Source organism: Candoia aspera, chromosome 1 (genome assembly GCF_035149785.1).
Source record: "Candoia aspera isolate rCanAsp1 chromosome 1, rCanAsp1.hap2, whole genome shotgun sequence".
NCBI classification, from domain to species: Eukaryota; Metazoa; Chordata; class Lepidosauria; order Squamata; family Boidae; genus Candoia; species Candoia aspera.
The window spans coordinates 222,764,987-222,782,462 of record NC_086153.1 but is presented as its reverse complement, the minus strand read 5'-3'; the positions used below and the strand labels follow the sequence as shown (position 1 = coordinate 222,782,462).

The 17,476-nt window shown below is 38.8% G+C and overlaps 1 protein-coding gene across 1 annotated transcript in view; it reads right to left on the bottom strand.

Annotated features, from left to right (window-relative positions):
* CNTNAP5 (contactin associated protein family member 5) overlaps positions 1 to 17,476 on the bottom strand; it is a 317,159-nt gene that overhangs the window by 48,882 nt on the left and 250,801 nt on the right. Inside the window, exons 16-19 of the mRNA XM_063309182.1 lie at positions 13,991 to 14,161; positions 10,748 to 10,966; positions 4,288 to 4,527; positions 1,147 to 1,371 (exon numbers count right to left, since the gene is read on the bottom strand). Of these exons, the coding sequence (XP_063165252.1) occupies positions 1,147 to 1,371; positions 4,288 to 4,527; positions 10,748 to 10,966; positions 13,991 to 14,161 (855 nt within the window). The remainder of the gene's footprint in view (positions 1 to 1,146; positions 1,372 to 4,287; positions 4,528 to 10,747; positions 10,967 to 13,990; positions 14,162 to 17,476) is intronic.

The window sequence follows — 17,476 nt, the reverse complement described above, 5'->3', positions numbered from 1 at the left end:
CTGTATTTTGTATGTTTACGGATATAAAGGTAGTATTGCTACATGTTTCTTAAAATTCACAGATGTCCTTCTCTCTAACTCTCATGTAACAGCCTGAAGAATGGATTTTTCATTATTACATCAATCTGTGCCTATTGCTGACTAATTGGTCACAGGGTTCATGCCTTCAGAGGTGGTAGAACTCAAGGATACGTGTAGCCTCACCTCCTTATCTCTTCCTGCGGTAAATGAAGGATCAGCTTGTTACTGTAGAGTTAGGATCTTGGCTCAAGTTACATATCAAAACTACTATGCTGCATTTCTAGGAATGCTCTATAATGTTTGTATATTATGAAAGATACACTGTGCTTGTGGTTCTTGTTTCCTTATCAGTGGCAAAGAAATTATTGCTTTATTTGGGCTCTTTTGCTAGTGTGTGGGCATGCACAATCTGTCTTTTATCAACTTACTATATCAGGTCTATGTAACTCTGTGGTTCTTGCTCTGGTCTCTTCTGGTTGCAAGAGATAAGAAATTTACTGTAACCTGCCAGTTTTGGATTAATAAAATGACCATGTTTCTCCAGATCAGTGATTTTATCATGACAGAAATAAAAGAACAAGATCAAACCATCACCAATCAAAGTAAAACAGAACAACAACAACAACAACAAAAACGATAAAGCAAATAAAGAACAAAGTAACTAAGACAAAATTAATACCAGAGAAATGTGAAAAGTAGAAATATAGAAATATGATGCTGTGTCAAGGAATCAAAGGGTCAATCTTTCTATGAACACTCTTGTACACTTAAGTATACTCACCTGGAAATATATTTTCATAGGATGAGCATGTCTGCATGCTCATGAAAGTTATGTGAAGCAAATGGATTTCTTCCAAATGCAAATAATATTATACATTGTCTGCAACTGCAAATCAGGGTACTATTCACCTTCAGCCATACGGCTCTCCAGGAAAGTACATTCTGTTATGGTTTTGAATGGAAGTTCAAGAGTAAAAACTAAATTTGATCAGTCAAGTAATTAAAATTCATAATAACAGATGAAGGTATTCATACAACCAGGATCCAAACCTTCCCTTCCCTTCTTAGTAGGTTCTGGTGAACCTATACTGTCATTGAATTGTAAAGCTTTGCATTCACACTTACCATTCTTGGACAAAATAACAGCCAGATAGTCATGAGAAGAGGCATTGATGTAAAACAGAAGGCTTGGAGCATGTGCTGTCAGGAAAGTAAAAGCAATGTTTTCCATGGAAGTGGATGTATCCACATAAATGGCAGAAGATGTAGAACTTGCATTTTTAGTTACAGGATAAGGTTCCTGGAATGTGTAGGTAATGGAAGTGCCTCCTTCAAAAACTGCAGAGACTTCTAAAAACACAAAGAAAAGGCACACATCAGGAAAAAAATCAGACTCAGAAGAGTAGATTAAAAATTACTGGAGTTGTAGAAGTTGGATTTTTAGAATCAACAAAAAAATCATTTGTGTGAATGCTTTGTGTTTTAGGTAAAGGTAAAGGTTTCCCTTGACATTAAGTCCAGTCGTGTCCGACTCTAGGGGGCAGCGCTCATCTCCGTTTCAAAGCCGAAGAGCCGGCGTTTGTCCGTAGACACTTCCTCCGTGATCATGTGGCCGGCATGACTACACAGAACGCCGTTACCTGCCCGCCGAAGCGGTACCTATTAATCTACTCACATTGGCATGTTTTCGAACTGCTAGGTTGGCAGGAGCTGGGACTAGCAACGGGAGCTCACCCCATCACACGGATTCGAACCGCCGGCCTTCCGATCGGCAAGCTCACCAGCTCAGTGGTTTAACCCGCAGTGCCACCGCATCCCCTTTAAAACCCTGTGTTTTACTTATGTAAAAAACACTGTAGTTAGAAAGTATGAATATCATATGAACAAAGGATGTCCAAACCTTTCCACATATGAATATTCCCCTTATTTGCAATTTGGATGCAAAATCAGATGATCTAAATATATTCCTTTCCAGAGGGTTAGGGTTGGTATTGAACCAGACAACCTTTTGGGAGCCTGAAGCATTATACTAAACATACAGTGTAGCATTGTTTCTCTGTTGCCGCCCCACTGGCTGTATAGACAGGCAGGGGGCCAAACGAGGTTGAAACTTGTGAAGGATGATGGACTTCGGACTCGTTGAAGGAAATGACTCAGTACAAAGTTGAGAGGTGACTTCTGAGATGAGGACATACTCCCAGCATGTTGTGGTTTTCAGTGAAGGCATATGGATAAATTGCCTAGAGGGTTTCATTGTTTGGAATACTGAGAAGTAGCTGCAACATTTTCAAATATTTAAAAGTTGTATAAAATATTCATTGGCAACAGTCAAGGAAATAATAGAATTGATCTTGGCATGCTGTTTGCTTTTCAGAAGACCCTATCCTGATTCATGCTTTCTTGACTTCTCAATGACAATCACTGTGAAAAGTCAAGAAAATATTTGTCAGTATGACTTATTTTAGTTAAAAAAAAAAGTAAATAAGCCATGTTGGCAAGAAGAAAAATGCAAAACCTGACTTTAGAAGATCACAAAAATATGCAAGCTTTTGAAATCTTCACTTCAAGCAAGACAATTATCTCTCCCCAAAAGGAAAGTAAGTTTGGGGGAGATTGAGAAAGGAAGGGTGGCTGGGGTCTGCCTGGTCAGAGAAGCGGCCTTTCAAATCGAACTCCATGCTGTAATGTTCAGTTTGTGACCAGGACTAAGCTGTTACTATAAAGAAGAAAGCAATGATCATTCCTGATTCCTGAAAATAGGAAACCCCGTTATGCTCATCTATATGAATGAAGGCCATTATATTATTAACCAGGGCCTTTCTTCAAATAGGATTTGCACATTTTATGTGATGTTGTTCCAACCACTTTAAGTAGCTAAAAATAACTTGTTTTCAGTGGGGCACTGCCAGTTTGCAAGAGGTAGTAACAATTAGAACTGAAATGCTCAAACAGATCCTGGCTACAATTTTAAAAAAGAGATGGATTATGAAGGATCATTAGGATTTCCCACCCCACCTAAAATGCCATCTAAAGCCCCAGTTCTTTTCTCTTACTCTATGCAAAGCAATATCTATAGAGGCATGACTAGTGCACGTTGTCTTCATTCCTATGAACACCATTTTCCTTTTTTCCCCTCAGATGATGATCTCAGTGCATGAGCATATAATTACAGGGATAAATACTCCAAGAAATAATTAATTCCCAAGCCATGGAAAGTTTAAAGATAAGCTCCATAGGAAGTATACAAATATAACTCATCAGGGACTTCCACTAGTTTTTTGTTTGTTTGTTCTCTGAGTTTCCAAAAGAGAAACAGTTTTGACAATTAAAAAATGTTTCATATTCTGGAGGAGATGACCCCATTCCAGGTTTCAGATTATTTCTTTACATCTAGATTACTAATCTCCACACATGCATCTCTGAAATCAGGTGCACTGTTATTATGGGACCTCTGGGCAGAATCCTGTGGGCTTCTGAAAAAAAGGCACAGAGAATGAGCACTAATGATACACTAGCTAAAGAGGCCCTTAATCTGAAACCAGTATGAAGCTTTGCACCACTAGCACTGAAAGTGCCCTCTGCATGTGAAAAGCAGTAAGACTAAGACCAGTGACTATAAGACTTCATAGTGGCATCTTCAATTAGTCCTCTGGAGATGGGAAGCAGATTGTTGATCCAGTGTCCTTATGGGCATGACACCCAAAATTTGCTTCAGCTGAAAGGATGGATGGTTGCAGCCTCAGTACCTACTGGCACAGAGCTACAATTTTATAGACATCAGCAGCCCTGCCAGCCAGCCAATATGCCAGCCTGCCAGAAAAAAAATAAAATAGAATTCCCAAATTCCTAATGGGAGTAGAGAAATAAAGAGGGAGAAAAGCTGGCACACCTTCTCACCCAAAAGGTAGTATCAGCAAAACATGGAGAGAGACCCAGAACAGGTGAGGTGGGGGGGAGGTGGAGGTGGAGCACACCTAACCTATTCCCCTGAAAAACCATTTCTGTTAAAAACAATAAAAATAAATGAAGCTATAAATTTTGGACAATTGAAGATTCTATTCAACCAATCCCAGACTTAATAGTTATACTGAATGTTTAATTATATAAAATTTGAGAATCTAGATATTTTAAATGATCAAAAAGTGACATTAAAAATCAACACAATAATAGCTTCCATCTAATTACTTTGTATAAGTACAAGTACATTTTGGTCAAGGTGCATTGAATGAGTGAAAAGAAATTTAGGAATCCATTCAGCTATCCTACCTTCTCTGCAGAATGGTCCCTCATATGGAGAATTGGTGCAATCACACAAGTAGCCACTGAGTTTCTCCACACATTTCCCTCCATTGTGGCAAAGGCTACCATAACTGCTGCAATGCCCTGGACATCCTGGTTTGACTCCAGGCGTCACTCTGGCTCGCTCTTCAAGGTCAAGTTTCTGTCCATTTAGATGAAGAGAGCGAATACATCCCATAAAACCTTTCTGTTTGGATGCAGTTGCCCCTGTTTAAGGCAGAAATAAGATAAAGTTTATTTTAATCACTGACCCTTTAGCAAATGAAATTCTTACTAAAGATTTATTGTACAATACTGTACAATATATTTCCCATTGATTCCATATTAATGTACTAGGCGGATTGCTAACTGAACATGTAATCTTGGCCTCATTTATCAAACTGGTTGTCATTTCTGCAATCTAGTGAGAGTCTAACGTAAATGATAGTGTAAGTGAAGGTAACAACTTGAATGAAGTTAATGACTTAAAATATAATACAGATATGGGCTTTGGAGAATTGTACTCAGACTTACATTCTCGAAAACTTTTCCTACTTTCACTGAATGTACCTACCACCCCCCACCCCACCCCCCTCCAAAAATTTGATAGTACACTATTGTATATTTCCAAATATTATCATTACTTTTTGAGATTTCCATTTTCATTAGCAACAGCATGTAGCAGTCATCTAGCAATAAAGCCTAAGTTTTAGGGCTGTGCAAAGCTTCAAACGGCTATTTCAGTTCAACAAATTTTTAGACAAATCACCCCATCAAAACAGATTTGCAAATTTAAGCAGGGATCTGATCTGAAAGAATATATTGAATCAAGTACTTTGCCAATTCAGTGGATTTTCTGCAGCTTCTGTGGTTGTTACAGACATGAAACCATGTTGCGACTTCATATCCAACATTAACTACAATAATAATAACTTAGGAGACTAAGTTATCTTGGGGATTTACATTTTTTATCAATTGCTTCACAGATGCTCATTATCATCTGCTTTTCATTCTGAGCAAAGAACTAATAATGAATTTACTTTGTGTATTTTTATCTGTTTTAAAAAATCCTTTATTCAATAACTATGTGGTAGTCCACACTTACTCTGGATGCAAGACTCATTCAGAAACAGTGGAAGGAACATTCATCATCTTTACCACATTCAACCCAAGAAGATGCAAAAGGCCTTAAGAATAGTTAATGTATGGCACTTTCAGCTCAACTCATAACAATTAGCTGTAGCATATTCAGGAAAGGTAAAAGGTTTCCCTTGACATTAAGTCCAGTCGTGTCCGACTCTAGGGGGCGGTGCTCATCTCCGTTTCAAGCCAAAGAGCCGGCGTTTGTCCATAGACCCTTCCGTGGTCATGTGGCTGGCATGACTACACGGAACGCCGTTACCTGCCTGTCGAAGGGGTACCTATTAATCTACTCACATTTGAATGTTTTCGAACTGCTAGGTTGACAGGAGCTGGGACTAGCAATGGGAGCTCACCCCGTCACGTGGATTTGAACCGCCGACCTTCCTATCAGCAAGCTCAGCAGCTCAGCGGTTTAACCCACAGCACCACCGCATCCCATATTCAGGAAAGGGCACTATTATTCCTTAAAATCTTATTTTCCCTTTATGTAAACTCTTAACCTGGCTGATCCTTATAGAAGGAGCCATTACCACCACAAATTAATCATAATTTGTTCTAAAACAGCTGCAGGTATTCTTTTAAGAAATCAGATTTTAAGAATATAGCTCAAAGCCTGCACTGCTCTCTATAAAGCTTGTCATGCTTTGTTCCTACTTAAAGATCTAACTTGCCTGCAAATTTAATTACAGTAGAAACTGTCCTAAAACAACATGTTGGTAAATGTTTTTTAAAAAAATCTGATTTAGAAACAATGTAGCTCAAAACTTCCTGCACTGGTTTCTATACAACTTGATATGCTTTGTCCACAAGTACTTTTTTAACTGTCATCCCGTTCAGCTGAAAACAAAGTAAAAAATTTACAGCTATTTGTATTTCTTCTGCTTTCAAAATCAATTTCATTTTTCTGAAACTTGCTCAGGATATGGACATGGAGTTAGATCAAATTACTTCCAGATTGGTCTTTTCTGAAACTCTAGACTGGTTCCCAGAACCAGACAGGGAAACCTCTGCATATCCACATTCTGTATCAGATGTTAAACTTTAACCTACTGCAGAAGTATTTTAACAATCTTTGTGTAATAAATCATTGAAAAGAAGTGGAGAATTTCAATACCCCCTCCCCCTTCGGATGATTTGATCACATGTAAATAATTTGTTTTCTTATTTTGCAGATGACAGAGAAACAAACAAAAACAAGAGCCGGAATAAAACATGTCCAATAACAAGATAGTAGGTAGATATTTTTTTTGGGGGGGGGGAAGAGAGAGGGAGGAGTGAAGATATGTTACGATAGATTTGTTGTCTTGATGATAATTGTAAACATCCATATTAAATATCTCTGTCCAAAACATCTCTGTTAATAAGAGATAATCTATTAGGAAAAATGTTAACAGCATAGCTAATTAATTTGTTCTTCACTATGAACTTTTTCAGAGCTCCTTGTTGTCATGCTAACTTTTCAGATAAAGCAATTTTCAACACACTTAAATAGCACAGATGCAAAGAAAAATGAAACATTGCTTTCCAGTGTTTTGTAGTATGCTAATAATAAATACAGAATCTTTTTTTCTACGTTAATTTATATGCACTAGGAAATAATAAGAATAATAATGATAATGATAATGATAATCTAATATCAGGATTTATGGTGACATTTTGAACATTTTGTTGATTGAATTCCCCACTTTCTTGAAAACATTTTGATAAAAAGCATTGACTAATTGGACATTGCCACCAAAATGATAATGCATACCAATTTGTTTATACTCCTGCCAACACAATCTAAAGAGTTTCAATTTATAGAGCATAATTTTAGCAGAGTGTAATACCACCAATAGATTATTTTTATGGTCTGTTCTTGATCACTTGCTGAAATAGATTTAAAAGGAATTCCAATTACAGTCTTCACAATCAGTGCTCAGATTAGCTCTCTGACCTTTTTTAAGATTGTTAAGAGAACCTGTTGTGTTTAATATAAGAATTTTATATAAAACTGATGAGGTTCTCTTACTATTAATTGAAGTACATATATATCATTTTTCAAACACTGTTAATAGTCTTGACTGACACGTTATACATTTTATGAAGGAATAATCAAAACAGATTTATTTGAAACTATGTTGCTCCTTGGATTTATTATCTTTGCCAAATATATTTAGAAATCATGGGATTAGCATCAGTTAAGTCTCCAATTCTATCATTTCTGTTGGCTTCATCTTCATTTGATAATTTTATGCTTAGAAAAATAAATACATCTAGAATATTGGGTGTAGAAAATTGAAACACTATATCGCAATACTTGGAGCTCAAAACAGAAAAATCAGACATGAGAAATAACAAAAAAATTACATCTGTGACAGTGTAGCATTTTTTAGTTCTAAAACACAAGAGAATGAAAATCACCCGACAAAGACTTGAATTTCAATTTTATGTTAAATATTCTGTACTGGTAAGAAACTTTGAGAATTGCAATAAAACACTTGTTGAATATTCGTATGAGAGTATTTGAAAATGGTGACTAAATATCCTTTGGGACCTCTGTTGTCCCATTGAACCCGGCACTCACTGTGATTTACAGAGGAGTTGAGGGTTCTGAAGAGGATTAAGAGACTTCTAGAGCGCCGCTGGAGGAAAACAAGGACTGAACCCAACAGAACACAAGCTAGAGCCACTACTAAGGTCTATCTTGTGGCTGTAAGAGCGGCAAAATGTCAATATTTCTCCGCTCTTATTGCATCCACAGAATGCTGTTCAGCCACCCTGTTTAAGGTCACTCAATCCCTTTTGGGAAAGGTGGGCCCAGTGACTTCAGGGCCACGCAGAGGAGTTTTCTGAGCATCTGCAGGATAAAATTGTTTGGATCCGTTCCAAGTTGGACTCCAAGCATGAGGCATGGTCTGTGGAGATGCCAAGGGAACATACTTACCCAGTTATCTGGGAATAGTTTGATCCTGCTGGGCCCAAGGAAGTGGACAGGATCCTCCGGACTGTAAATGCCACCACTTGTCAACTAGGTCCATGCCCCCCTGGCTGGTGAAGGCAGCTCAGGAGGTGATGTGTGGTTAGGTCCAGATGATGATAAATACAACCTTGAGAGAGGGGGTGTTTCCGGCTGCCTTTAAGAAGGCACTGGTGCGCCCCCTCCTCAAGAAACTGTTGCTGGACCCTACTGTACTGGACAATTTTCATCCAGTCTCCCACCTCTCCTTTTTGGGGAAGGTGGTTGAGAAAGTGGTGGTGTTGCAGCTCCAGAGGATTCTGGATGAAACAGATTATCTAGATCCCTTCCAGTCAGGTTTCAAGTGCAGATATGGGATGGAAACAGCATTGGACACACTTATGGATGATCTCTGGTGGGAACGGGATGGGGGCAGTGCATCCATCCTTGCTCTTCTTGACCTCTCAGTGGCTTTCGATACCATCGACTATGGTATCCTTTTGGGGCAACTAAGGGAGTTGGGGTTTTACACTGGTTTGCCTCCTCCTCCAGGGCTGGTCCCAATCAGTGGTGATAGGGAGCAAGAGATCTGACCCATGGCCCCTCCTTTGTGGGGTGCCACAGGGTTTGGTACTCTCTCTGCTCCTCTTCAACATCTACATGAAACCACTGGGTGAGATCATCCATCACCATGGGATGAGGTATCATCAATATGCTGATGATAGCCAATTATGTATCTTCATCCCAGGTGAAGTAAGTGATGCTGTGACCACCCTCTCTTGGTGCCTGGGGGCTGTGGGGGTCTGGATGGGGAACAACAGGCTTCAACTGAACTCTGGTAAGACAGAGTGGCTGTGGGTTAATGGCTCCACTGTATCTGGGAATTTACCATCTTTAGTTCTGGATGGGGTTGCACTGCCCCAGACAGACCTGGTGCGGAATATGGGGGTCCTTCTGGACTCATGACTCCTGCTCAAAGAGCAGGTTGCAGTCATGGCCAGGAGGGCCTTTGCTCAGCTTTGTGTTGTGCACAAGTTACGCCCTTTCCTGGATTGGGAAGCCCTTCAAACAGTCACTCATGCCCTGGTCATCTCCCACATAGACGATTGCAATGTGCTCTACATGGGGCTACCCTTGAAGAGTATCTGGAAGCTACAACTGGTCCGGAATGCAGCCGCATGGGTAATTCTAGGTGCCCCAAGATTGGCACATGTAACACCTTTGCTGCGAAGCTGCACTGGGTGCCAGTTTGCTCCTGGGTCCAATTCAAGGTGTTGGTTACCTAAAGCCCTACATGGCATGGGTCCAGGTTGAGGGACCATCTCATCCCCATTACGTTGACCCATCCCACCTGGTCATGCAGAGAGGGCATGTTATGGACCCCGTCTGTAAGAGAATTCCATCTGGCAGGGTCCAGGAAGCAGGCCTTCTCTGCAGTGGCTCCCGCCTTTTGGAACATTCTTCCCCCGGAGGTGAGGCAAGCCCCCTCTCTCTTGACCTTCCAAAAAAAGCTGAAGACCTGGCTCTGCCATCTCACTTGGGGTGGGAAGGGGAGTAGTCATTCTTGGGGATGGCTGGCACCCTAAAATGGCCTTCATATACACATGAACTGAATTAGAACGTTCATTGCTATCTGGATTTTATTTTATATTTATATCTTGTATTTATATTTATATTTTATGTATTATTTATGGTTTTATTGTATTTTAAATCTTTTACCTTTATTGTAAACTGCCCAGAGTCCCTCCTTTGGGGGGAGATAGGCAGTGGCAAAATTTGACAATAAATAAACAAACAAACAAACAAACAAATAAATATCAAAAGGAATGCATTGCTTATATCAAAGTAATATCTTTTGGCACGCAAACAAAACATTTTCTATCTTTTATGATATCACTATATGTTGTCCCACATTGAGACAAAATACTGTGGTAGCCCAAAGAGCTAGGATTGTGGATTTGCTGATGATCTATTCCTGTTCTCTACTCATTGAGCAATAAACTATAGTAATCTATCTGCATCTTTGAAAATGGAAAACATTTTCTGCTATTTTTTCTTCTGTAAATCTTACCACCAAAGTGAAACAGGAACACATTACTCTGAGTTTTTCTATGGCTTAGTCTTCGGTTCTGTTATTCATTGGTGGGAAAACTTAGCTACACAGCAATTTATATCAGTGTACAAATTCAAGAAAAACAAGTCACTAAGTTTCTCTTCAAATATTAGAAATGTCTGATCTTTCCACAGAAATTCAATAAGTAATCAGTGACATCAAACATCCAATAATTAAAAGTATATTCATTTACCTTAAGAGAATAGCACTTGTAAAAAACAAAGGGAGGGAGAGTATCAAATGATTGTCCCTACCTACAAATAATTGACTGTTTAGCTGCAATCGGAAATGCCCTTCAGCTGGTGCTTCCAAAGTCTTCTTCAGAAAGTTGTCCACCTGAAGAGAGGTTTCCCTAAGATTCCTTTCAGCATGCACAAAATGCCACTGGTTGTCATTCAGTGGCACAGGGGACTGGACAGTAGCCTCTACAGGGCCATTTCCAACATCAATTGTGAAGGTGATGTCTTTAGGAGCTGGAATGAATAAGGTGAAGCTTAGTATGTCACACTGATAGCAACAATGAATATATAACTATGGAACTAGTATTTAAAGTTTTGAAAATAGTCAACCTTATGGTATGGTGAATCAACTATGTATTATGGTACATGTGTACAGACACAAAATCTATGTAAAATCTAATTCCTGGTCAAATATTCTCACTTTCTCTATGTCCACACATTAGGCTGCTATAGCATGTGAGTGTGATGAAACAGGAGGTATGTATTTGCCTTGTGACAGATCAGCGAGGTAGAACATTTTCTCAAAATACTGTACTATTTATTTAATATTTACTTTAAAACATTTCTAAGCCGATTATCATTAAAACAGACCTTGAATTGTGTAGAAAATACCTAGGAGGAAATGTAAGACATAAAAAGTGGTTTTAATAAAACAACACTGATAGAAATATCTAGATCGTATTAGGGACAGGGAAGAGATGTAAAAAACAATGCCAAAGTGCTTCTCATATGAAAATTCTCAACCCTAAAATTTGGTAGTTGAACATTTAAAGGATAATCTCCAACTACATTTGCTATATTCAGATGTATAACTTGTTGATATATTATAGACAATATTCAACACATTTCAAACATTGGAAGAGTCTTGCCTTTGTTCAAATTGTATTATTAAAATTAACCACACATGCTGTTAAAACTGCCCTTTAAACCCTCCTCCCTTAAAATACCACTTTTTATTCTGACTAAAGTCAGAGTAACATTAGTAAGGTTCTATCCCTAATGATTTAAAGGAAAATGGAGTCAAGCTATGATAATTGTTTAAGTGTGAACATCTTAAAGATTATTCTGCTATTTAAAACACTGACATGTTGGGTTATGTTACATATTGAACTTGCATAGTTCAGCATTCCAAAAACTGAATAAACAGAAGAAGGTTTCAGACACTGGCCTTTAGAACCAAATAAATTGGAAAAACAAACAAACAAATATGAAAAAAGATTTTTTTTTCTATTCTAAGAGAGAAATGTATAATTCAAGAACTAATCAACCCTGCTGTGCCACTTCTATTTTAATACAGTATATTAAAAAGCTCACTTTGATTGGATTTGTTCTGAGATTTTATTTCATCCTCATCCCATGTAATCCACCATATTTTTTCTGGGGATTAGTTAGAGCATAGACCATGATTGTGGATTGGAAATCTAAGGGAGACCTGAGAATTGACAGTGTGACATTTAGGGAAAAATCAATTCCAAGATTAAGAGAGGTTCATCTCCAAGAGGACAAGAGCAGAAGCTGGCATCTGGTACAGTGGCAACACTAGACCAATAATAACAATGGACATACAAGTAGGACAGAAAAATACCTTCGGACAGAAGTTGTAACCACTGTTTTATCAACCTTTTCCAGTTTCTTGGAAAGTGTTAGGCCATGGAAGCAAAATCACTTTCATCAGAATTTCCCTACACTAACAAAATAAGGCTGAAACATGGCTATAACCATTCATTTGGATCCTAATTTGATTCTCTAGCTCCCTTCTCTAGCAAGGGAAAAGGTAGATTGCTGATAAATGTGTACGCCTTTGGTGTACATACGTAACTCCCAATAAACTTGCAATCCATAGGAATGAATTTTCTTAGGCAGAGGGGGCTGTGAACTCTGTTCTATTCATGGGATGAAATCAGTGACATTGATCTCACTATAGTTAGACTCTGTGCCAGTACCCACATCACCGGATCCATGGACTGTACTCAAAATATGGTCATTTAGCTCCAAACATAATTTGACCTAAGACAAAATAATAATGCAAAACTGACTAAGTGATGTATCAGGCATTTCTTTTATTTCTATCAGAGTACATGCTAACCCATCATCTTGACAGATTGCATTATTCTGATGTAATTTCATGTCAATGTCTTGCCTTTATTGTATACTTCAAAAAAAATGCCCCTGAGAATGAAATACAGCACACTGAAGGATCAACCAAATAGGAGGTTGATGCGTAATTAACACTAAACCATATCTCATTACCTAGTGATAATGTGCTATGGCTTTTACCATGGGTTTAATGAATCAAAGGGCCTTGGGGGCCTTATTTTATTAAATTTTATGTTGAAGTTATTATAACCATATTATGAAATGATGGTACTTCATTCCATGTTTGTTCAGCCTGATGGAATGTGGAACAGAAAGGCCTTATATTTATTTCATTCCAAATCCACAACACAACACCCTTCCATTAATAGACTAAAACAGCAGACAAAAAGATGAGTTAAATTAGTTTTTCCTTTAATAGCTTGGGCAGTAATTGCAATTTAATCTGAGAGAGAGGTAGGCTGATTGATAGGACATTATGACACTCTGAGCATTCTGGAATGTTCCCCTTTACTCATTGTTATGCCAGCTCCTTTCCAAAAGGATATTATATAAATACTATTTATCATCATCCAGGAAGACAGGGAGAGGCAAGCTACTGATAACTCACATACTATCTGTGAAAAGTAGTAATTTTGTGTGCTGCTTCAGATAAGACAACTACACAGCAGAATTGATACTTGGCTCAATAATACTATCTTCACTTGACTATAAAATTTGAAGAAGAATGTGTATGCATGTATGCAGTTACACACACCCTCACATATATGAATGAGAGCCAGTTTGGGGTAGTGGTTCAAGGGACTGGACTAGAAGCCAAGAGAACGTAAGTTGTAGTCCTTCCTTAGGCATGTAAACCAGTTGAGTGACTTTGGACCAATCGCTCTTCTCTTAACCCAGACTGGAAAATAGAAAAACATTTATCTACAAACCTGCATTGGGCCAGGTGTTAGATTATGGTCCATAACTTCTTATTCCACCCAGTGATAGCTACAGAATATTCTAAATGGTCCTAACCCCTCAACCTTTGACATATTAACCCCACTTTGAAGACTTAAAACACACACACAAACCCCACAAATATTAAATACTCAGGTAGGTACATGACTTGATCAGATCTGCAGGAATATAACAATACACTACCATTTCAGCTGATAAACTTACAGCTTATTTCCACCCTGATGAAATCTTTCATTCCCAAATTTTCCAAAAAGACCCCAGACATCACAGTTGTTTTGAAGAAGAAAGAAATGTCTGCAGTGAACTCAGCATGAAAAGTGGGGAAGAGAAGGTATGAGGCTTCAGTGCTGAAAGAAGCTGCATTCCAGAACTGTCCTGCAAATGACAACAAGCTTCTTTATAGTTAATTATATGAGGGAGATAAATGAAGAAGCAAAGACATATCCTTTAGCCAGACAACAGTTCATTAAAACAGCAAAACGAAACCTAGGAAGAAAAATGTTAGTGCTTCTGCATTGCATACACAGGTTTCTTTCTTTCTTTCTTTCTTTCTTTCTTTCTTTCTTTCTTTCTTTCTTTCTTTCTTTCTTTCTTTTTCTTTCTTTCTTTCATTCATTCATTCATTCATTCTACTACTTGTCATGAAAAGGCATCCAAATGACTGAATAAAATCATGCAAACAATAAACAGTAAAGCACTAACGAAAATATAGAATTTAGATGTATAACATCCAAATTACTTCTATGAAACACAAAAGTCAAACCTGCATTGGACCTTTAGAGTCATTCTGTGCCAGGTTCAAAGTTTAGTTTATAAACACTTGAGAGAAGAAGTATGCCTTGTGCTGCTTTCAAAAACCAGACAGTAGTGGCCATCCATGTTTTGCTAGGCTGAGAATGTCATAATTAGGATGCTGTCGCTGAGAGGACCCTATTCGGAGTCACCACAACCACATTGTGGACTACACTCAACCCAGCCAATTTTGTGCACAGGTCAGCTGATAGTTGAGGAAGCACTCCTTCTACACACACACAGCATTTACCCTGTGCAAAAGGTAAGCCTCCCCATATATATACACAGCTGATGAAGCACCTCAGCTCCAGTGATAATCTTGGAATCAAGAAGTTAAGACAATTTGTTAAGTACCCATGGAAGTTTTGCAAAGGACAGGTAAGTCAAGAGAGTCTAACGTTCCTTACATTTGACACAGAATCATTTAGAATTCTAGGTTAAAGACAGAGAAAAATAACATCGGTAGTGAAAAGCCAGTGAAACTTGTGAAGCCTTCCAGATACATCTATCTGGCTGATATATATAAATATAGAATTAATCTATATTTCTTGGAGAAAATGTGTGTTGAGGCTAAAGTAGCTGAATTAGTGGCTTTGTAGAGTACTAGGTTGCTGACCAAAAGAATGGTGGACTTCAGGAATATGATAAAGAAGAAATAAACCATAGTTCTTCCAATTGGGTGAGGCAATTGGCAAGGTCCTCCATAGACCTTAATTAGGACCAATCCTTTCTGTGATAAATTTTAAAGTTCATATATGTAAAGCTATTTTGTTTAACCCAATGTATTTCACTATGATGTATTTTCCATATTAATTCCTATTCATTTTGTTAAAAGGTTGTTTGCTTCTTTGTTGTAATCACCCAAAATAATGTGATGTTATCAGCAAACTTGACCATCTCACTGCTTTTTATTTTGGGTGATTAAAACAAAGCAGCAAATAACCTTTTAACAAAATGAATAGGAATTAATATGGAAAATACATCATAGTGAAATACATTGGGTTAAACAAAATAGCTTTACATATATGAACTTTAAAATTTATCACAGAAAGGTTATGTTGGATTAATTGACCAATGGCTGGATTTGCACAAAACACAGACCTAGTGAAAAATAGAGCAGGGTAGTGTTTTGTCCAGTGTGTTGTAGGAACCTAGACACTGTCTTAGTTTATTACATGAATCAAACCATCAGGTTAAGCTATAGCCTCTTAGGGGAAATCATGTTATGTGAACCCAGTGATTGCATTGTGTTAAGCTAGATATAAGGATTAGTATTTTATGTGAGCCCAGGAAATGTATAACTGTTGTGAAAAGGCAAATCCCATGCTGAGCATCTTTCAGAAATGATTTTTAAAAAGGTGATGGGGTACTTTTTAACTTGACAAAAGCGGAACTGAGGGAAGGCAGACAGAAGGAGATAATTGCATATATTTACAGTGGAAATGCAAAACAAGAGCTTTTCTCCTCTCACAAAAGTTTTCTCATAAAAGTTTTCATACAACGAACAATGAGTTGTTGGGAGAATCAGGACATACAAAAGGAAGTCCTTCACATTGTACAAAGTTGAGATTTCCACAGTGAAAGAGGTAACCACCAACTTTAACCACCACCAGCAGCTTTAAAAGGGAATTAGAACAATTTATAGTCAATAATAATTTCAACTGCTAATGGGCAAGATGGCTGCATATTACTTCCAATTAATGAAGGGAACAGGTTCTCAATGTCAGTTGTTAGGGAATATGAATGAGGAAGTCCTACTGTGCTCATGTAATGCATTTCTCATATGCATCTTCATTACCCCACTGTGAAGAATAGAAGTCTGGACCAGACAAGCCTTTAGTATGATCCTCCAGCACTCAAACCCTAATCAAAAATATTTAGAAATATGTGAAACATATGCTTCTTTAGAAACTGCGAAATTCATTTCAGGAAACAAATCAAACTCTGGCCAGAGTGGGATGGAGGCAGTGCATCCATCCTGGCTCTGCTTGACCTCTCAGTGGCTTTCAATACCATCAACCATGGTATCCTTTTGGGACGACTCAGGGAGTTGTGGGTGGGCAGTGTAGTTTTGCACTGGTTCACCTCTTTTCTCCAGGGCTGGCCCCAGTTGGTGTTGATAGGGGAGGAGAGATTGGGCCCATGGCCCCTCCTTTGTGGGGTGCCGCAGGGTTCAGTACTCTCTCCCCTCCTTTTTAACATCTACATGAAACTGCTGGGTGAGATCATCTGTCTCCACAGGATGAGGTATCATCAATATGCTGATGATACTCAGCTATACATCTCCATCCTGGAGAAAATAAGTGATGCTGTGGCTGCCCTTTCCAGGTGCCTGGGGGCTGTTGGGGTCTGGATGGGGAACAACAGGCTTCAGCTGAACCTTGGTAAGACGGAGTGGCTGCGGGTTAATGGCCCCTCCGCTCCCAGGAATTTGCCATCTTTAGTTCTGGATGGGGTCACACTGCCCCAGACAGACCTGGTGCATAACTTGGGGGTCTTCTTGGGCTCACGACTCCTGCTCAAAGAGCAGGTGGCAGTCGTGGCCAGGAGGGCCTTTGCGCAACTTCGTGTTGTGCGCCAGTTATGCCCCTTCCTGCAGCAAGAGGCCCTTCGAACGGTCACTCATGCCCTGGTCATCTCCCATATAAACTACTATAACACGCTCTACATGGGGCTACCCTTGAAGAGTATCCAGAAGCTTCAGCTGGTCCAAAATTCAGCCGCACAGGTGATTTTAAGTGCTTTAAGATCAGCACATATAACTCCTTTGCTCCGTGAGCCGCATTGTGTGCCAGTTTGCTTCCAGGTCCAATTCAAGGTGTTGGTTATCACCTTTAAAGCCCTACATGGCATGGGTCCAGGTTACCTAAGGGACTTTCTCATTCCCGTTATATCAAC